At 31.2% G+C, this 20,989-nt stretch overlaps 2 protein-coding genes across 3 annotated transcripts; one reads left to right on the top strand and one right to left on the bottom strand.

Moving 5' to 3' along the window:
- The first annotated feature begins 3,285 nt into the window (after positions 1-3,285).
- LOC129769219 (gametogenetin-binding protein 2-like) lies at positions 3,286-5,600 on the top strand. The gene is made up of 5 exons (XM_055771327.1): positions 3,286-3,547; positions 3,602-4,174; positions 4,234-4,412; positions 4,469-5,276; positions 5,334-5,600. Exons 1-5 carry the CDS (start codon positions 3,452-3,454, stop codon positions 5,514-5,516), a joined length of 1,839 nt encoding a protein of 612 aa, XP_055627302.1. The 5' UTR covers positions 3,286-3,451; the 3' UTR covers positions 5,517-5,600.
- On the bottom strand, positions 5,513-7,025 carry LOC129769229 (type-1 angiotensin II receptor-associated protein-like). 2 transcript variants are annotated; one of them, XM_055771347.1, is made up of 4 exons: positions 7,000-7,025; positions 6,462-6,510; positions 6,253-6,399; positions 5,513-6,191 (listed from the first exon to the last, which is right to left on the bottom strand). In XM_055771347.1, the coding sequence occupies exons 2-4, from the start codon at positions 6,504-6,506 to the stop codon at positions 5,937-5,939; spliced, it is 447 nt and encodes a 148-aa protein (XP_055627322.1). In that variant the 5' UTR covers positions 6,507-6,510; positions 7,000-7,025; the 3' UTR covers positions 5,513-5,936. The 2 variants fall into 2 exon arrangements, with proteins under 2 accessions (XP_055627322.1, XP_055627313.1); XM_055771338.1 differs by lacking the exon at positions 7,000-7,025 and adding an exon at positions 6,579-6,982.
- Between the last annotated feature and the right edge of the window lie 13,964 nt (positions 7,026-20,989).

Here is a 20,989-nt window from a genome sequence, read left to right on the forward strand (position 1 = left end):
TGGCGGGTTTACATTAGGGAGATCTATAGCTATAGATGGATTTATTCACGTGATAATAGGTGTAAACGGGTGAGAATAAATATGATACACTTATTCGAGGTATATACAACTTGAATAAATTCAGCATATGTAAACGCTTGTGAATTTCTCACTGGTGAGAAATCACTAAAGTTGGATGCAGTTCTACTTCAGGTGAATAAATTCACCGAAAATATGGATATATTCATTATAGAAGTTCACACTAGTGTAAACGGTTGATGCGATTTCCATAAATCTCATCATATTTCTTCACATGAATATATCACTAGTCTAAACCCACCCTAAGACAGATATGATGAATTTTCCATGGGAGGTAATTAATTTAACTTACTTACAAAAAAATTCTACCTCCTTGCGAGCGGCCTTCCGGCGGTTAACCGGAACATTCGCCATGGCGGACGAAAACATGCGTGTAGGCATGTTTTTGGGTTCTTTCTTCGTTTTATTTATCAATCCTTTCTTAGTATTCGCGACAAAATTGTTCGGTTTGATCTTACGCTACAGGTTTACCAGAAATTTTCGATGGTACGTTGGGCGGGTTCGGCGACTGGGGTACCACATCGATATTCAGCCGCTCCATCTTCTCTAACGATCGCTTCGAGTAGTGGGCCGACGCCTGATCCGGCCAGAATACCGTGTCTTCGCCCTTATGGTATTTCTTGATGAACGACCGTGTCTTCGCCCTTATGGTATTTCTTGATGAACGACGCAACATCCGGCAGGCACTTCGTACTATAAATTTCCCCGTTCACGCCCAAACCGGAGCTAAAGAAGAGCGGATTGGACATCCCCTTCTCGTTGATTGCCACCACAGCAGCACTTTCTTGGGTATCTTGGTGTGTCAAATAAACTTCACTTCTCTCACTTTAGGTCTCGTCGTCCATCACTACCGCCATGTCGCAATTTGCCGGGAAAATCGACTTGACCATCTTATTCAGCCGCTGCCGCTGCGTCATTGCTTGCAACTCCGAGGCCAGTGGATGGGACTTCCGCTTTCTGACATGTTTGTCCATGTTCACCAGATATTTTTTCACTGTTTAACCGGTTGCATCGACCTCCCGGCCAAGCGCACGCAGCCATGTAGCCACTTTTCCCTCGATCTTCCTTATCAGTATCCTTTGGAGCTTCTTGTCGCTCAGGGTCATCGGCCGTCCAGAACCGGGCTTTCGTTCGATGTTCTGATTGTTGTTCAATAGTGCCCAGATATTGTAGATACCGGAACGGGCGGATCCGGCGTCTACAAAGTGTCGCACGGTGTCCGTTCTCGACGCGGCGGTACCCCGTTCTTTGAACCGTGCTGCGCTTATGAAAAGAATAGATTATTGCATGCGATTTATTTTCCCATTAAAAAGAATATTCAATAGGACTTTTGTTCTTCTGTTGCTGCATAATTTTGCGATGGGTATGCAACAATAGGACATTATAAAATAAAAAAAATAGATCAATGCATGCGTTTTATTTTTCCATTGACATTCAAATCAATAATTTCACGTGGTATGCAGAGAGACAATGTCACGTAATCCTTTGTTCTTCTGTTTGCTGCATAATTTTGCGATGAGTATACAAAAATAGGACATTACAAAATAAAAAAATAGATCAATGCATGCGTTTTATTTTTCCATTGGCATTCAAATCAATAATTTCACGTGGTATGCAGAGAGACAATGTCACGTAATCCTTTGTTTTACTTTTATTTTTTTCTGATTATTCTAATAATGATTCTCAACTGAATATTAATTTAAATACAACTAACATGCATCATTACCCTTTCGTCTGTTTGAATACTGTGTAAAAGGATTATTTGTTAAGGCAAATACGCACAAAAAATAGAATGTATGATATGTTCGCGTGTTTCAGGAGTCTGGGAATAGATTATTCGGCACAATTGAAATAGAGATGATAAAAATGTTCACACAAGGTACCATTAGTTTCATGATATAGATAACTATAAAGCATGCATTTAGGAGGAATTTATAAGACAATCATTCCTTCTAAGAGTACCCTGAATATTTTAATATATGTTTTGAACATTGCATGCAGCTCATTTCGTACAAGCAATACAATTTGTGATTATGGTTCAAGCGACAAGTATACTGTATTATGTGGAATTGAATTTAGAATAGAGATCCCAGATATTTATTTCGAATCTATGTGATGAAAATGTGAAATGTTAGTAGATTTCTAAAAATCTCTGTTTTGTTTTTTATTAAATTTGAACAACGAGTGAGCCTCAATATGCGTGGGATATGCAGCATTTACGTGATAGTAAAAAATGAAATTGAACTAAAACTCTAACTGTTAACCCTTACTATTTTCATACATAGACATAGTTTAATATATATAACAATTGATAAAAATATCCTGAATTACTCATACGCCAATGAAACAACACCGCATCATATTTGACCCTGTAAATTTTCACATATTGTTTATATTGATTAAAGGTCCTCGCGTTAGTATTAATAAATAGCGAGCAAAGTAGCGCACACACACACTGCACGCTATTTTATATGTATCGTGTACGATACAAAATAGTTTAGCTCACCTGTAACGTATGACAAACCACGTTGAGCTCGAACATCGATGCATGCACACATACATGGGAGAGAGAGAAAGAGAGGAACGAATTCGTTTTGGGGGAAGTCACTTCAAAATGCAATGAGGACAATTGGACTGGGAAGAATGAAATCATATAGTCGAGTCGATAGAGGGAGATAGCGACTAAACGCCCGACTGACTGTTCAGTTGTTTTGGCGTAGAAACTGCGTGAAGAAGCCAGAAGTCATTACTAACTATTACGGATATAGTCAGTCAGATAGTCAGCTGACTATCCTCAGTTGACTATGACTATGCGGAGCCCTGTTTGTACCTCATATTTAGTCGTTTATTGCTTTATCTGCGATTTTCGTTATTCGCGGTGACTTTGCCAGACTATTTCATGGATAATCGGGGTTCTACTGTATATGATTTATACGGAAAAACAGTACGGAAGAAAGCAGACTGAAATACAGACTGATCACGAGCAAGCTTCGGCACTAGCGTATTGTGTTTTATTTACAAAAAAAAAACACAGTAGACATCCAAAATGGATGAAGAGTGGTTTTAGCAAGTCGGCCCACCTTAGGATATACTTCTAGGCGCCTTGGCCCGATCGAGACAGTGTACCTATGCAGCAGAAAACTGAATGTGTTGAGTTGGTGGTCTTTCGTGCAGATGGAGTCACTTTGTATTTTGACATTTCCCCAGAACAATAATTAAAGCGACGTGTGTGTATTGCCAGGATATTTCTTTAATTATTTTTACCTGATGCATACTTCTTGAAGTTTTATAGAACATAGTTGTTTTGCAATAACTGTTTCCTGTTCAATCCATATTTGGTACAGTTGTAGGAAATATTCAATATTCAATTTAAATGGCGAAACTCACGTATGTGTATCGGTCGGACGAGATGAATTGTGTCAAAGTTTCGAAGAGGCAGCTACCATTGATAGGAGGAGAAAATTTGATGGTATGTTGATAAACTTTCATAAATTTTCCATCCAAAATCAATTTAATATTGCAGATGTTAATGGATTTGAACACTAAAGGCCTCATATTTGATCATTCGCCTGTGATCGGATTAGAATTAGAGGAATTTACGAAAAAATATAGGCTCTTATCTCCAGCAGAACTACGATTGTCGCTCAATGTACCTACTATAGAATTTACTGCGATGTTAAGTCAAAATGTGCCTTGTGTTGGATGTAGAAGAAGTGTTGAACGACTTTTCTATCAGTTAATGCTTTCCGGACATCCAACGCTCGATCCAATCGTTATTACGAATAAAGGCATTTTAACAATAAGTGACGATAAAATGAAATCGCCACAGTCAGTGTGTACATTATTTCATAAACATAGAGCGTTACTTGAAGGACTGGTAGACAATCAATTCCGGAACAGAAAAAGCTCACGTTGTAGTCTACATTCATTGGACTCGTTTCGTTTACGTCCATTTTCTGAAACATGGAGAGATGTATGGAATTGTATGAAACAACAATGTAAAGATGAAATAGCTGTAATCGAAGCGTCCGAACTACATACTACGCTTAACAGTTACTTAAAAAAGCATAAATTCTGTCAAGAATGTCGCACTAAGGTATTTATCATTTTAATACAAATAACGTTCGTGGACACCAACCGTAAATTCTTTGCTAGGTCGAAAAGGCATACTCTTTACTTGTAGAAGAAAGCAATCCCGCAAAAGAAAAAGGCTATGTTGCGCATTTATATTCCGGAATAAAGCGTTGTCTAACAGATAAGCATATCCACCTCCAAACTAAGTTCGAGTACATCGATGGATTGATTACCCGAGCAGAGCCAGAGTTGAGTGGCAGGTATGAATGTTATAATTTTTTTAATTATTAATTTATTACAACAATTCATCCTTCAGAAATTCGAAACATCGGGAGCGACACGCGAAAACACTTGAAATAGCTCAAGAAGAAGTCCTTACATGCATAGGAATGTGCCTTTATGAAAGGCTGAGACGTATCAATGTGTGTTTACGTGAAGAAGAAAATGCGTGTCAGGTGCTAGCGGCTGTAGCAGTTCATGCTCTGTGTCGAAGCTTTGATATGGCAGTTGAAAACAAGCAAGGAATAAGCAATCTAGAATTGTTGTATCAAGAAATAAGTCGGGAAGAACGTTCAAGGGAACAAAAGAAGGAACAGAAAAAGTTGAAAAAACGCAAGAAGCGCAACGAGAAAAAACGTTCCGAAAATGGTTTGACGATTTTTGAAAAATGTGAAAAAAGCAAATGTTTATGCTCAACGGATGATTTTGAAAATACTGGATTCGGCACAGTAGATCGCCTAGTGGAATGTGATAATAGAATTATCAATGCAAACGTAGGTCGTCACGAAAATCCTCCAAGATATGAAACTACATGCAATTCATGCGAGGAAGCCGTACATTCAAGACAGACTACCGCCGTATTTACCTTACCTTCCATCGATGGTGGCTATTCTTCAGAACCTCAGAATACGGAATCGTCAAATGTATCTGATTCAATAACTTCTAGTCTTGTTAGTACTCCTGAAGGGTCCGAAATTGCATGCTCAGAAGGATTTTGTAATCATGATAGTGTGCTACACTCCAGAGAATCTACTACTACGTATAACGGTAAAGGCATTAGAAGAACTATGCCCCAGAAGATGAAGACTTCACCAAAGTTCACGATGACGTTACAGGAAATGTTGGTCAGTATTTTTTATGACGAAATTATTTTTATAGAGAACTGTATAATATGTTTGTAGGATAAATCTTCCGTTGATGATGATGATGGAGAAATACATTCGATCCCCCAGGAATGTATTATGGAATTTAAATTACGCAGCAATGTTATCAAGCAGCAGAGAGAAGCTCTACGACAACAACTACTAAGCAATTTCAAGCGATTATGTATCAGCCACTGTATGAAAGAAAATCAGAAGAATTAAAAATGTAGGCGCAATATTGCGTTTATTGTAATAGTTGGTTTTATATAATTGACTATTTGAAGTAATATATAGAAATGAAAACCATTTTTTTTCTTATAGTTTTTTTTTTATATAAAACACAACAAAATATATGCTCGGTACATATCTATAAATTCAATCATCGTTCCTTTTTCAACAGAAACGCCAGAATAAGCTGAAATATTTCTATGTTACATTCTACCCTTCAGATCATAAGTTGATAACTTTCCTTAGATTCAATTTTCGTTTAAAGTATCTTTACTTTTACCGTGACAACTCAAAAATATTAGCCACTATTACTTTGTAGGCTCTGGAACTAAATTTCCCCTTGAATATCTTCATCGTTCCTTCAAATCTCAAGCTTTTCCGACACAGGCTTATTTTTTACTTTTTTGAACAACTTCAAACATTTGGCGAGAAAGTTTGATGTGTGCGGTCGATGTCTTCGTAGTTTGCAGGAATATCATTTGATCCTCCCGAGATTGCAAAGGATCCTCCACGGTCGATTAGTTCACGATGGAGTACCAACAATGTAAATGGTCGGAGCGCTAAGTTAAATATGGCAAATACAACAGAAAATATTCCTCCATTATTGGGAAAATGAGCAATTATACCAATCAAATCGAATATGAAACTAGACGCATTGATAAGGGATGCCTGCAGAAAAAAATGGTGGATTAAATTGGTTTTATTAAATAACAACCTTTGTGGATATTACTATATGGATTGCGTCAACCGATTCTCTACATTGAATTGCCCAAAACAGCGACAGAATATATATAAGATTGTAAAACGAATAGGCCGATGGTAACCAGTAGCTTTGTAGAGCGAAAGCTACAAGAGTGAAGTGGATGAGAGCTATAAGCTGAAAGGCAAATTATTATCAAATTAAAATAATTCAACAAATACTCATATACGAACTATTACCTTTACTCGGAGGTATGGAGTATTCAATGCTCTTTGGATGTCCATTTTACTGAAATGAACATAACGTGTTAATCACCAATTTAGTGCAACTTCAGAGAATTGTTTAGAAATCTATACACTGTTGTTCTAGAAGCTCATGTCATGAGCGATCAACTAATTCGCTGAGACGGCATTGAGTTGTGTGCTGTCATTGTGAGGCGAAAATTACAATGGATTTTTAGATGAAAAAAAAACACGATTTCAAAATAAAAACAATGAATGAAAATTTATTTTTCCGCATCGAATATGTATCGTACATAATACAGTAACACGTTTTTTTTAGAAAATTGAGACACAATTATCAATAAAAGTGTGTCTGGTAATTATTTCATATAATGATTTTCGCAGAGATATCTCGAAATGTATAGACCAATGAATAAAGATGTGTTAACATGTTTTCAGTAATCAATTAACATTAAAAAAAAATATCACTCAATGTTTAACAATTCAAAATTGCCTTCGGGGCTGCTGATATGATAGAATATTTTACGTATTTTACCTAACAGTCACGAATGTTTCCACCAGACGTCGGCACGTTACACTTGTAATCGCGGAGTGAATCTTTTCTCATATTTCAAGATGTCGCTTTTCTCATAGAGAACATCGGACCTCATTGGACTATATAGAATTGAGAATATTCAAACATTCATCAAGTTGTTTGATTTCATTACAATCTAGAAAAAAAACTATAAATATTGTAGCATATTCTATGGGTTGGAATTTTGCGAGTTTAAAATTGTTGAAATATGAATAAAAATTATTGTGCTTCCCTAAAATCTAATTATTATCAGAAACAATAGTCGACTTTTTGTATTGTACCATGAAATAATTATGGGCGGATGAATTTGAGGAAGTTCTTATTACTATTATAATTAGATAGACTTTTGATCTGTCTCTTCAAACAAGGGTCATCTAGCAAATACTGCCCATTGACCGATAGCATAGCATTGTTCACTGTATAATTCTATCAAAACTTTAAATAAAAATAATTCGATTACATCAAACATGCATGGATAACTTTCTCTTAATGAATAGATGAGGAAAAACAAATAAATAGATATAATATAATAGAATGTTTAGAATTAATATAAAGAATATGTGAAAATTTTCAGGGTCAAATATGGTGCGGTGTTGTTTCATTGGCGTATGAGTAATTCAGGATAATTTTTTTTAATTGATATATATTAAACTATGTCTATGTATGAAAATAGTAAAAGTTAACAGTTAGAGTTTTCGTTTAATTTCATGTTTTACTATCGCGTAAATGCCGCATATCCCACGCATATTGAGCCTCACTCGAGCCTCACAATTTTCATAAAAAAAACAAAACAGAGATTTTTAGAAATCCACTAACATTTCACATTTTCATCACATGGATTCGAAATAAATATCTGGGATCTCTATTCTAAATTTAATCTCACATAACACATGTATAGTTGTCGCTTGAACCATAATCACACATTGTATTGCTTGTATGAAATGTACTGCATGCAATGTTCAAAATATATATTAACATATTCAGGGTACTCTAAAAAGGAATGATGGCTTATAAATTCCTCCTAAATGCATGCTTTATAGTTATCCATATCATGAAACTAATGGTACCTTGAATGAACAGTTTTATCATCTCAATTTCAATTGAGCCGAATAATCTATTCCCAGACTCCTGAAACACGCGAACATTTCAGATGTATACATTATATTTTTTTTTGCGCATTTGCCTTAACAAATAATCTTTTTACACAATATTCAAACAGATGAAAGGTTAATGATGCATGTTAGTTTTACTCAAATTAATATTCTGCTGAGAATCATTATTAGAATCATCAAAAAATAAATAAATGTAAAACATAGGATTAGGTGACATAGTCTCTCTGAATACCACGTGAAATTATTGATTTGATTGTCAATGGCAAAATAAAACGCATACATTGATCTATTCTTTTTATTTTATAATGTCCTATTGTTGTACACTCATCGCAGAATTATGCAGAAAGCAGAGCAACAAAGTCCTATTGAATACTCTTTTCATGAGTATATACATCAAATGTATTAATCTATTCTTTTCATAAGCGCAGCTCATAACAATACGCAGAATTCTGCAGAAAAAAGGGAAACAAAAGTCCTATTGAATACATTAATCTATTCTTTTCATAAGCGCAGCTCATGACAATACGTAGAATTCTCCAGAAAACAGAGGAACAAAAGTCCTATTGAATACTCTTTTCACTGGAAACTAAATCGCACGCATTAATATATTCTTTTCATAAGCGCAGCTCATGTCTAGTGATCCCCGATAATCGTTCGATTAATCGATCAATCGAATATTTCCTACAGATATCGATTATTAATCGAACGAATACTACGTAACCAATAATCGAAGCGAACGAATAATTTACGTCGATGAATCGATCTAAACCCAGAGAAAAAAAAGTACAGCCGCTGCAGTTTTATCCTGAAAATCAGGAGTTATCTTTGACGCTCATTGCAATACTCGACTTGACAGCATTGAGCTTCGTTTACGTGTTTAGGGGAGTGTAAAAGATAATAATTGATTATCGGAGTGAACATTATTTTGATTCCAGATGGCTTTCTAGGAAATGAGAACTATTTATTTCTCTCAGTGTGGCGATTAATCGATTAATCGATTTTTGGATCGATTAATCGTATCGAATAACAAACTGCTGAAAAGTATTCGATTAGTTAATGAACGATTAATTTCAAAAATCGGAGATCACTACTCATGACAATACGCAGAACTCTGCAGAAAACAGAAGAACAAAAGTCCTATTGAATACAGTGGAACCCCGATTATCCGCGAAATACTTGGGCTAGGTCACCGTGGATAACGAAAATCGCGGATAACGCAATAAAGCACTGAAAATGAGGTGCAAGCGCGAAAAAAATATATTTCAACATAAAAACTATGTTTTATCAATACTGAAATCATAAGACTTTCCATCTGTAAAATCGTGTATATCAATGGTCCGACTATGTGAAAATCATGACCGAAACAAATAAGCAAGAGCCTACCACTCACTGACAAATATAGAATTAATATAGAGCTTGCTTTCGCGGATAATCGGGGTTCTACTGTACACTTTTTAATGGGAAAATAAAACGCATGCATTAATCTATTCTTTTCATAAGCGCAGCTCATGACAATACAGAAACGAAAAGAAATTGTTGACCACTCTTCGCAGAATGAGGCAGAAAATAGAAGAACAAAAGCCCTATTGTTGTATACCCTTCACGCTTACATGCTACACGTAACATGCAGTACATTTCCGTAGGCACTGAGGGTATAAAAGCAGACTGCATTTCCCACTTGGGCATCAGTTTTATTTAAACCATCGTACGTGTGCGCGAGTTACCACTTACCAGTTACCAGTTACCAGTTATCAGTTATCAGTTATCAGTTATCAGTTATCAGTTGCCAGTTGCCAGTTGCCAGTTGCCAGTTACCAAGTTAGAAAAAATTTGTCTGTATACAGTGAACCAGTGAAATAATGTGCCAATGACCAAGAAACAAAATAATCATGCCAAATTATTGAATAACACTTGAAAAGAAAAAGATACTAGATTGGGAAAAGTGAGTGATCGTAAAAATTGTGTGACCCAAACGTGCAAAACCTCCCATATCTAATCATAAATCTTATGTTCTGATTGATCATTGGCACGAAAAATGTCTTATCCGCGAAACATAACGGGCGAATTCTAAGATATAATTACTTAGAAAACATTTGAAATTCTCAAAATGGGAGAAATAATTCCGCAAATTTTTTTCTCTGTAAACCAGTGAATAATTCCGCAAGAAGAAAGTATCCGTAAACCAGTGGGTCAGTGATGTGACAGAATGTACCAGTTGGCATATAACATAACGTAGTGCACATAACGTAGCGACTACTTAGAAATCATTTTCTACAAAATTATCTAGAAAAAATCTCAAAATATGTGAAATAATTCCGCAAAAAATAACTGTAAACCAGTGAATCAGTGGTGTGCCATGAGTGTAACTAAATCCGTAACATGAGCTGAAAAGCCCATGGTTTTTGGGTTATTATATTCTAATTGGTTATTGGCACGAATAATTTCTTATCCACAAATAGCACCGCGAAAAAAATGTCTACAGCGTAGCGACTTCTAAAAAATAATTATTTAGAAAAAGGTGAATTTCTCAGCACATGAGTGTGCAATAATCTCGCAAAAAATATCTGTAAACCGGTGAACCAGTTCCAGAGATGTGCCATGAATGTGCCATGAATGTGCCAATGACTAAATCCGAAATATGACCTGGAAAGCCCGTGGTTTTTGGGTGCAATTTGTAAGTAAAATTTATTTATCTTTTTTTACATCGTCTTCGAATAGCCGCATAGACCGTAAATGATATTTGAATGATGAAATGACAAATATTTAAAAAAAACGTATTTCTCTCGAATTTATTTAAAGCAAAATTTATAAAATTTTGACTATCGATGCAATTCCTCATAACGTTCCATGGCAAATAAGCACCAAGCAATTCATTCCCAGGGTCGACATTTTTTTTATTTGACTTCCGGATGGTAGAATTTTTAGTTTGATTAAATTTAATTGTGGGAATTTAATGGTCAATTATCAGTGATGGAAATGAACTCATAAAGTGAACCATAAATATTTTTTTTTTTCTAAACAGACTATTAACATTTTTTATCGTCCTCGATTAGTCGCACAGACTGTAAAATATATTAAAATAATAAAATAATAAATATTGAAAATTTTATGTTTCTCGAATTTATATGAACAAAATTTACAAGTTTTTCACTATCGATGTAATTGCTCATTACATTCAATAAGCAGCAAGCAATTCTTTCTCAGGGTCAACAATTTTTTATTTGATTTCCAGGAGATAATTTTTTTTGTTTGATTGAACTTAATGGTGAAAATTTAATGGTCAAGTGAAAATTTATGTCAAGTGGTCAAGTGAAAATTTAATGGTCAGTGATAGAAATGAACTCATAAATTGAATCATAAATGAAATTATAATTATTTTTTCTAAACATAATATTGAACATTATTTAGTTTTTTTACACCGTCGTCGATTAGTCGCACAGACTGTAAATTATATTTAAATGATAAAATGATAAGTATTAAAAAATATTTTTCTCGAATTTATTTGAAGAAAATCTACAAATTTTTGTCTATTGATGTAATTTTTCATAACATTCAATGTCCAATAAGCAGCAAGTAATTCTCCCTCAGGGTAAACATTTTTTTTTTGATTTTCGGGAGATGAAATTGTTGGCTTGGATGAATTTAATGGTCAGTGAACAAAATGAACTCATAAATTGAACCATAAATAAAATTATATTTATTTTTTCAATACGTAAAAAAATAAATAATGTTCAATTGCATTATTTATTTTTTTTACAACGTCTTCGATAAGTCGCACAGACTGTGAATGATATTTAGATGATAGAGTGATGAGTAATAAAAATTTTATATTTCTAGAATTTATATAAACAAAATTTACAAATTTTTCACTATCGATGTAATTCCTCATAACATTCAATGCCCAAAGAGCAGCAAGCAATTCTTTCTCAGGGTAGACATTTTTTTGTTTGATTTCCAGGAGATATTTTTTTTGTTTGATTGAACTTAATGGTGGAAATTTAATGGTCAGTTAGCAGTGATGGAAATGAACTTATAAAGTGAACTATAAATAAAATTATATTTATTTTTTCTATACGTAAAAAAATAAATAATGTTTAATAGCATTATTTTGTTTTTACAACGTCCTCGTCGCAAAGACTGTAAATGATATTTTGATGATAAAATATTATATTTCTCTAGTTTATATAAACAAAATTTACAGATTATTCACTATCGATGTAATTCCTCATAACATTCAATGCCCAATAAGCAGCAAGCAATTCTTTCTCAGGGCCGACAATTTTTTATTTGATTTCCAGGAGATGATTTTTTTTGTTTGATTGAACTTAATGGTGGAAATTTAATGGTCATTTATCAGTGATGGAAATGAAATCATAAATTGAGCCATGAATAAAATTATATTATTTTTTTCTAAACATAATATTGAACATTATTTAGTTTTCTTACACCGTTTTCGATTGGTCGCACAGGCTGTAAATTATATTCAAATGATAAAATAATAAGTATTAAAATTTTTATTTTCCTCGATTATTTGAAAAAAAACTACAAATTTTTAACTATCGATATAATTTTTTCATAACATTCAATGCCCAATAAGCATTATTTATTTTTTTTTTACAAAGTTTTCGATAAGACGAAATTTAATATTTCTCGATTTTATATAAACAAAATTTACAAATTTTTCACTATCGTTTCACTGTTCTCATAACATCCGATGCCCAAAAAGCAGCAAGCAATTCTTTCTCAGGGTCGTCAATTGTTGGTTTGATTGAATTTAATGGTCATTTATCAGTGATGGAAATGAACTCATAAATTAAACAATAAATAAAATTATATTTATTTTTTCAATACGTAAAAAAATAAATAATGTTCAATTGCATTATTATTTTTTTTTACAACGTCTTCGATAAGTCGCACAGACTGTGAATGATATTTAGATGCTAAAGTGATGAGTAATAAATAATTTATATTTCTAGAATTTATATAAACAAAATTTACAAATTTTTCACTATCGATGTAATTCCTCATAACATTCAATGCCCAAAGAGCAGCAAGCAATTCTTTCTCAGGGTAGACATTTTTTTGTTTGATTTCCAGGAGATAATTTTTTTTGTTTGATTGAACTTAATGGTGGAAATTTAATGGTCATTTATCAGTGATGGAAATGAAATCATAAATTGAGCCATGAATAAAATTATTTTTTTTTTTCTAAACATAATATTGAACATTATTTAGTTTTCTTACACCGTCTTCGATTTGTCGCACAGGCTGTAAATTATATTCAAATGATAAAATAATAAGTATTAAAATTTTTATTTTCCTCGATTATTTGAAAAAAATCTACAAATTTTTAACTATCGATGTACTTTTTTCATAACATTCAATGCCCAATAAGCATTATTTATTTTTTTTACAAAGTTTTCGATAAGACGCACAGACTGTAAATGATATTTAGATGATAAAATGAAAATTTAATATTTCTCGATTTTATATAAACAAAATTTACAAATTTTTCACTATCGTTTCACTGTTCTCATAACATCCGATGCCCAAAAAGCAGCAAGCAATTCTTTCTCAGGGTCGTCAATTGTTGGTTTGATTGAATTTAATGGTCATTTATCAGTGATGGAAATGAACTCATAAATTAAACAATAAATAAAATTATATTTATTTTTTCAATACGTAAAAAAATTAATAATGTTCAATTGCATTTTTTTTTACACCGTCTTCGATTAGAGGCACAGATTGTAAATGATATTTAGATGATAAAGTAATAAGTAATAAAAATTTTATATTTCTAGAATTTATATAAACAAAATTTACAAATTTTTCACTATCGATGTAATTCCTCATAACATTCAATGCCCAAAGAGCAGCAAGCAATTCTTTCTCAGGGTCGACAATTTTTTGTTTGATTTCCAGGAGATAATTTTTTTTGTTTGATTGAACTTAATGGTGGAAATTTAATGGTCATTTATCAGTGATGGTAATGAACTCATAAATTGAGCCACGAATAAAATTATATTATTTTTTTCTAAACATAATATTGAACATTATTTAGTTTTGTTACACCGTCTTCGATTAGTCGCACAGGCTGAAATTATATTCAAATGATAAAATAATAAGCATTAAAATTTTTATTTTCCTCGATTATTTGAAAAAAAACTACAAATTTTTAACTATCGATATAATTTTTTCATAACATTCAATGCCCAATAAGCATTATTTTTTTTTTTTACAAAGTTTTCGATAAGACGAAATTTAATATTTCTCGATTTTATATAAACAAAATTTACAAATTTTTCACTATCGTTTCACTGTTCTCATAACATCCGATGCCCAAAAAGCAGCAAGCAATTCTTTCTCAGGGTCGTCAATTGTTGGTTTGATTGAATTTAATGGTCATTTATCAGTGATGGAAATGAACTCATAAATTAAACAATAAATAAAATTATATTTATTTTTTCAATACGTAAAAAAATAAATAATGTTCAATTGCATTATTTATTTTTTTTACAACGTCTTCGATAAGTCGCACAGACTGTGAATGATATTTAGATGCTAAAGTGATGAGTAATAAAAAATTTATATTTCTAGAATTTATATAAACAAAATTTACAAATTTTTCACTATCGATGTAATTCCTCATAACATTCAATGCCCAAAGAGCAGCAAGCAATTCTTTCTCAGGGTAGACATTTTTTTGTTTGATTTCCAGGAGATATTTTTTTTGTTTGATTGAACTTAATGGTGGAAATTTAATGGTCAGTTAGCAGTGATGGAAATGAACTTATAAAGTGAACTATAAATAAAATTATATTTATTTTTTCTATACGTAAAAAAATAAATAATGTTCAATAGCATTATTTTGTTTTTACAACGTCTTAGTCGCAAAGACTGTAAATGATATTTTGATGATAAAATATTATATTTCTCTAGTTTATATAAACAAAATTTACAGATTATTCACTATCGATGTAATTCCTCATAACATTCAATGCCCAATAAGCAGCAAGCAATTCTTTCTCAGGGTCGACAATTTTTTATTTGATTTCCAGGAGATAATTTTTTTTGTTTGATTGAACTTAATGGTGGAAATTTAATGGTCATTTATCAGTGATGGAAATGAAATCATAAATTGAGCCATGAATAAAATTATTTTTTTTTTCTAAACATAATATTGAACATTATTTAGTTTTCTTACACCGTCTTCGATTTGTCGCACAGGCTGTAAATTATATTCAAATGATAAAATAATAAGTATTAAAATTTTTATTTTCCTCGATTATTTGAAAAAAATCTACAAATTTTTAACTATCGATGTACTTTTTTCATAACATTCAATGCCCAATAAGCATTATTTATTTTTTTTACAAAGTTTTCGATAAGACGCACAGACTGTAAATGATATTTAGATGATAAAATGAAAATTTAATATTTCTCGATTTTATATAAACAAAATTTACAAATTTTTCACTATCGTTTCACTGTTCTCATAACATCCGATGCCCAAAAAGCAGCAAGCAATTCTTTCTCAGGGTCGTCAATTGTTGGTTTGATTGAATTTAATGGTCATTTATCAGTGATGGAAATGAACTCATAAATTAAACAACAAATAAAATTATATTTATTTTTTCAATACGTAAAAAAATTAATAATGTTCAATTGCATTTTTTTTTTTACACCGTCTTCGATTAGAGGCACAGATTGTAAATGATATTTAGATGATAAAGTAATAAGTAATAAAAATTTTATATTTCTAGAATTTATATAAACAAAATTTACAAATTTTTCACTATCGATGTAATTCCTCATAACATTCAATGCCCAAAGAGCAGCAAGCAATTCTTTCTCAGGGTCGACAATTTTTTGTTTGATTTCCAGGAGATAATTTTTTTTGTTTGATTGAACTTAATGGTGGAAATTTAATGGTCATTTATCAGTGATGGTAATGAAATCATAAATTGAGCCACGAATAAAATTATATTATTTTTTTCTAAACATAATATTGAACATTATTTAGTTTTGTTACACCGTCTTCGATTAGTCGCACAGGCTGTAAATTATATTCAAATGATAAAATAATAAGTATTAAAATTTTTATTTTTCTCGATTATTTGAAAAAAATCTACAAATTTTTAACTATCGATGTAATTTTTTCATAACATTCAATGACCAATAAGCATTATTTACTTTTTTACAAAGTTTTCGATACGTCGCACAGACTGTAAATGATATTTAGATGATAAAATGAAAATTTTATATTTCTTGATTTTATATAAACAAAATTTACAAATTGTTCACTATCGTTTCACTATTCTCATAACATTTGATGCCCAAAAAGCAGCAAGCAATTCTTTCTCAGGTTCGTCATTTTTTTATTTGACTTCCAGGAGGTAATTTTTTTTGTTTGATTGAACTTAATGGTGAAAATTTGATGGTCAATTATCAGTGATAGAAATGAACTCATAAATTGAATCATTAATAAAATTATAATTATTTTTTCTAAACATAATATTGAACATTATTTAGTTATTTTTACACCGTCTTCGATTAGAGGCACAGACTGTAAATTATATTTAAATGGTAAAATGATATACATTAAAAAAAATATTTTTCTCGAATTTATTTGAAGAAAATCTACAAATTTTTGACTATCGATGTAATTATTTCATGACATTCAATGCCCAATAAGCAGCAAATAATTTTTCCTCAGAGTCAACATTTTTTATTTGATTTTCGGGAGATGAAATTGTTGGCTTGATTGAATTTGATGGTCAATCATCAGTAATGGAAAGAACTCATAAATTGAACCATAAATAAAATTATATTTATTTTATCAAAACGTAAAAAAAATAAATGATGTTCAATTGCATTATTTATTTTTTTACAACGTCTTTGATAAGTCGCACTGACTGTGATGGAAATGAACTCATAAAGTGAACTATAAATAAAATTCTAATTATTTTTTCTAAACATAATCTTGAATATTATTCATTTTTTTGCACCATCTTCGATTATTCGCACAGACTGTAAACGATATTTAAATGTTGTATTTAAATGATAAAATGAGAAATACTAAAAATTCCATATTTCTTCAATTTATTTAAAGAAAATGGACAAATTTTTGACTATCGATGTAATTTATCATAACATTCAATGCCCAATAGGCAGTAAGCAATTCTTCCTCAGGGTCGATTTTTTTTCATTTGATTTTCGGGAGATAAAATTGTTGTTGTGATTCAATTTAATGGTGGAAATTGAATTGTCAATAATCAGTGATGGAAATGAACTCATAATATGAACTATAAATAAAATTATAAATATGTTTAGACATAATCTTGAATATTATTCATTTTTTTACACCATCTTCGGTTATTCGCACAGACTGTAAACGATGTATAAATGTTATTTAAATTTTATTTAAATGATAAAATGAGAAATACTAAAAATTCCATATTTCTCGAATTTATTTGAAGAAAATTGACAAATTTCTGAATATCGATGTAATTTTTTCATAACATTCAATGTCCAATAGCAAACAATTCTTCCTTAGGGTCGATTTTTTTTATTGCCGGCCGGTAAAATTATTGGTTTCATTGAATTTAATGGTGGAAATTTAAGGGTCAATTATCAGTGATGGAAATGAACTCATAAAGTGAATTATAATTAAAATTATGATTATTTTTTCTAAATCTTATATTTAACATTGTTTATTTTTTTTACACCGTCTTCGATTAGTCGCACAGGCCGTAAATGATATTTAAATGGAAAAATGTTTAAATGATGAAATGATAGATATAAAAAAAGGGCCTGGCCGGGTAAGGGAGTAAAAATTGCCCCCAAACCAAATCACTAGCTGTATGGCAAATATTGTAAAGGATATTAAATAAGAAATTTTGGTGGTTTATTTGAACCCCTATGTGGTTTGACGTAGGATCTATAGTGAAAAACGTACTTTTTCGATTATTTCACGCCATCCTCAAAAGATCCAAGATAAAAATTTGAAAAAAATACTGAATGTGCATCTTACTACGGTGTATCGAAAAAAAATTATCAAAAAAAAATTCATCAAAAATTTTAGTACTAAAAAAAATATTGAAATCTTGAAATTTTTTTTGGGATTTAGAGATTCAGTACTACTCTAATTCATATTTTAATGTGTTTCTACGGCTTTTTTAGATATGTGTGATTTTTTTCAGATTTTTTTCAGTGTTGCGCGGTATCAAAAAATATTTTTTTTATATTTCCAAAGAGTGGATAGGTAAGGGAGTAAAAAGTGCCCCCAAACCAAATCACTAGCTGTATGGCAAATATTGTAAAGGATATTAAATAAGAAATTTTGGCGGTTTATTTGAACCCCTATGTGGTTTGACGTAGGATCTATAGTGAAAAACGTACTTTTTCGTTTATTTCACGCCATCCTCAATAGATCCGAGATAAAAATTTGAAAAAAATACTGAATGTACATCTTACCACGGTGTATCAAGAAAAATTATCAAAAAAATATTTCATCAAAAATTTTAGTACTAAAAAAATATTTAAATTTTGAAATTTTTTTTTTGGGGTTTAGAGATTCAGTACTACTCTAATTCATATATTTTGTAAAACATTCGAAAACAAACCGTATATATTTTTATTTTATTATTTTGTAACTGTCAGTCCCAGCCAATCAGCGCTTTCCTACCAAAAAGCTCAACGTCGACCCCTAAGGACTGACGCTGGGCTCAACGTGTTAACTAAATTTAATGATGGGAATTTGATGGTCAATTATCAGTGATGGAAATGAACTCATAAATTGAACAATGAATAAAATTATATTTATTTTTTCTAAAGAAACTGTTGAACATTATTTATTTTTTACACCATCTTCGATAAGTCGCGCAAACTGTAAAGGATATCTAAATGTTATTCAAATTATATTTAAATTTATATTTAAAATAAAAAAAATATATTTAAATGTTAAAATGAAAAATATTAAAAATTCCATATTTATTTGAAGAAAAATTAAAAATTTTCGACTGTCGATGTAATTTTTCATAACATTCAATGCCCTATAAGCAGCAAGCAATTCTTCTTCAGGATGAATATTTATTATTTGACTTTCGGGCGGTAAAATTATTGGTTTAACTAAATTTAATGATGGTCAATTATCAGTGATGGGAATGAACTCATGAAGTGAATTATAAATAAACTATTGAACATTATTTATTTTTTACACCATCTTCGATTAGTTGCGCAAACTGTAGAGGATATTTGAATGTTATTCGAATTATATTTAAATATATATTTAAAATGTTTAAAAATTCCATATTTCTCGAATTTGTTTGAAAAAAAATCAAAAATTTTTGACTATCGACGTAATTTTTCATAACATTCAATGCCCAATAGCCAGCAAGCGATTCTTCCTCAAGGTCGACATTTTTTTATTTGACTTTCGGGCGTAAAATTGTTGGTTTAACTAAATTTAATGATGGGAATTTGATAGTCAATTATCAGTGATAGAAATGAACTCATAAATTGAACCATAAATAAAATTATATTTATTTTTTCTATACTATTGAATAATCGAACAATGCATTATCTAAACATAAATTTTATGTTCTGATAGGATATTTGCACGAGCAATATTCGTTCCCCTAATAATACCAAGAAAAAAGTGCATATAACATAGGGATTTTTATTTACAAATTTTTGACTATCAATGTAATTCCTCATAACATTCACCATAAGCAGCCAGCATTTCTTTCTCAGGATCCACATTTTATATTTTATTTTCGGGAGATAAAATTATTATTTTTGTCCTAATCTTCAAAATCAAATTCGGTTCAATGCCAACCTTTTTTTTACGTATTAGGATAGAGTATTCCTTCTCAGTTCATATGTGACATTCTACATTAGTTGTACGAAGAACGGGTGGAGAAGAATTGTTTCTCCTCGAAAAATGTATAGTTCGTATGTCGGAAATCATATTCACATGATTTCCGGATTGGGAAGCGGATCGTCCAATTTTTTAAAATGTTTTTTAATGATGCCACATTACATCTCCTCGTGATTGCCTTCGTGATTGTTTATTTGTCAAAATGTGTGAAATAATTCCGCAAAAAATTATCTGCATACCAGTGACTCAATGGTATGCCATGAATGTAACTAAATCCGTAACCTAAACCGAAAAGCTCGTGGTTTTTGGGTTTTTGTTTTCTGTTTTTGTTGTTGGCACGAATAACTTCTGATCCCCAAATAGAACGGTGAAAAAAGTGCACATAACGTAGCTTCTCCTAAGAAATATTTGTTGAGAAGACTATGAATTTCTCAACGCATGAGCATGAAACAATCCCGCAAAAAATATCTGTAAACCAGTGAACCCGTGTGTGCCATGAATGTACCAGTGACTAAATCCGTAACTTGAACTGAAAAGCCCGTGGTTTTTGGATTGCATTTGTAAGTAAAATTTATTTTATTTCTTTTTTTACACCGTCTTCGATTAGTCGCACAGACTGTAAATGATATTTAAATGATATTTGAATGATAAAACGATAAATATTTTAAAAATCTTTTTCTCGAATTCATTTGAAGAAAATTTACAAAGTTTTGACTATCCATTTAAGCTTTCATTACATTCAATACCCAATAAGCAGTAGTAAGCAATAAGCAATTCTTCCTCAGGGTCGACATTTTTTATTTGATTTCCAGGTGATAAAATTTTTGGTTTGATTGAATTTGATGGTCAATTATCAGTGATTGAAATGAACTCATAAATTAGACTATGAATAAAATTATATTTATTTTTTATAAACATACTATTGAACATTATTTATTTTTCTTATAACGTCTTCGAT

The sequence above is a fragment of the Toxorhynchites rutilus genome, chromosome 1 (assembly GCF_029784135.1).
Source record: "Toxorhynchites rutilus septentrionalis strain SRP chromosome 1, ASM2978413v1, whole genome shotgun sequence".
Lineage (NCBI taxonomy): Eukaryota > Metazoa > Arthropoda > Insecta > Diptera > Culicidae > Toxorhynchites > Toxorhynchites rutilus.

Coding starts and splice junctions, on each gene's coding strand:
- LOC129769229 (XM_055771347.1), bottom strand. CDS start 6,506: ATGGACATCCAAAGAGCATTGAATACTCCATACCTCCGAGTAAAG. Junction 6,400..6,461: donor CTCCATACCTCCGAGTAAAG/GTAATAGTTCGT, acceptor TTTGCCTTTCAG/CTTATAGCTCTCATCCACTT. Junction 6,192..6,252: donor CGGTTGACGCAATCCATATA/GTAATATCCACA, acceptor TTTTTTCTGCAG/GCATCCCTTATCAATGCGTC.
- LOC129769219 (XM_055771327.1), top strand. CDS start 3,452: ATGGCGAAACTCACGTATGTGTATCGGTCGGACGAGATGAATTGTGTC. Junction 3,548..3,601: donor TAGGAGGAGAAAATTTGATG/GTATGTTGATAA, acceptor TTAATATTGCAG/ATGTTAATGGATTTGAACAC. Junction 4,413..4,468: donor GAGCCAGAGTTGAGTGGCAG/GTATGAATGTTA, acceptor TTCATCCTTCAG/AAATTCGAAACATCGGGAGC.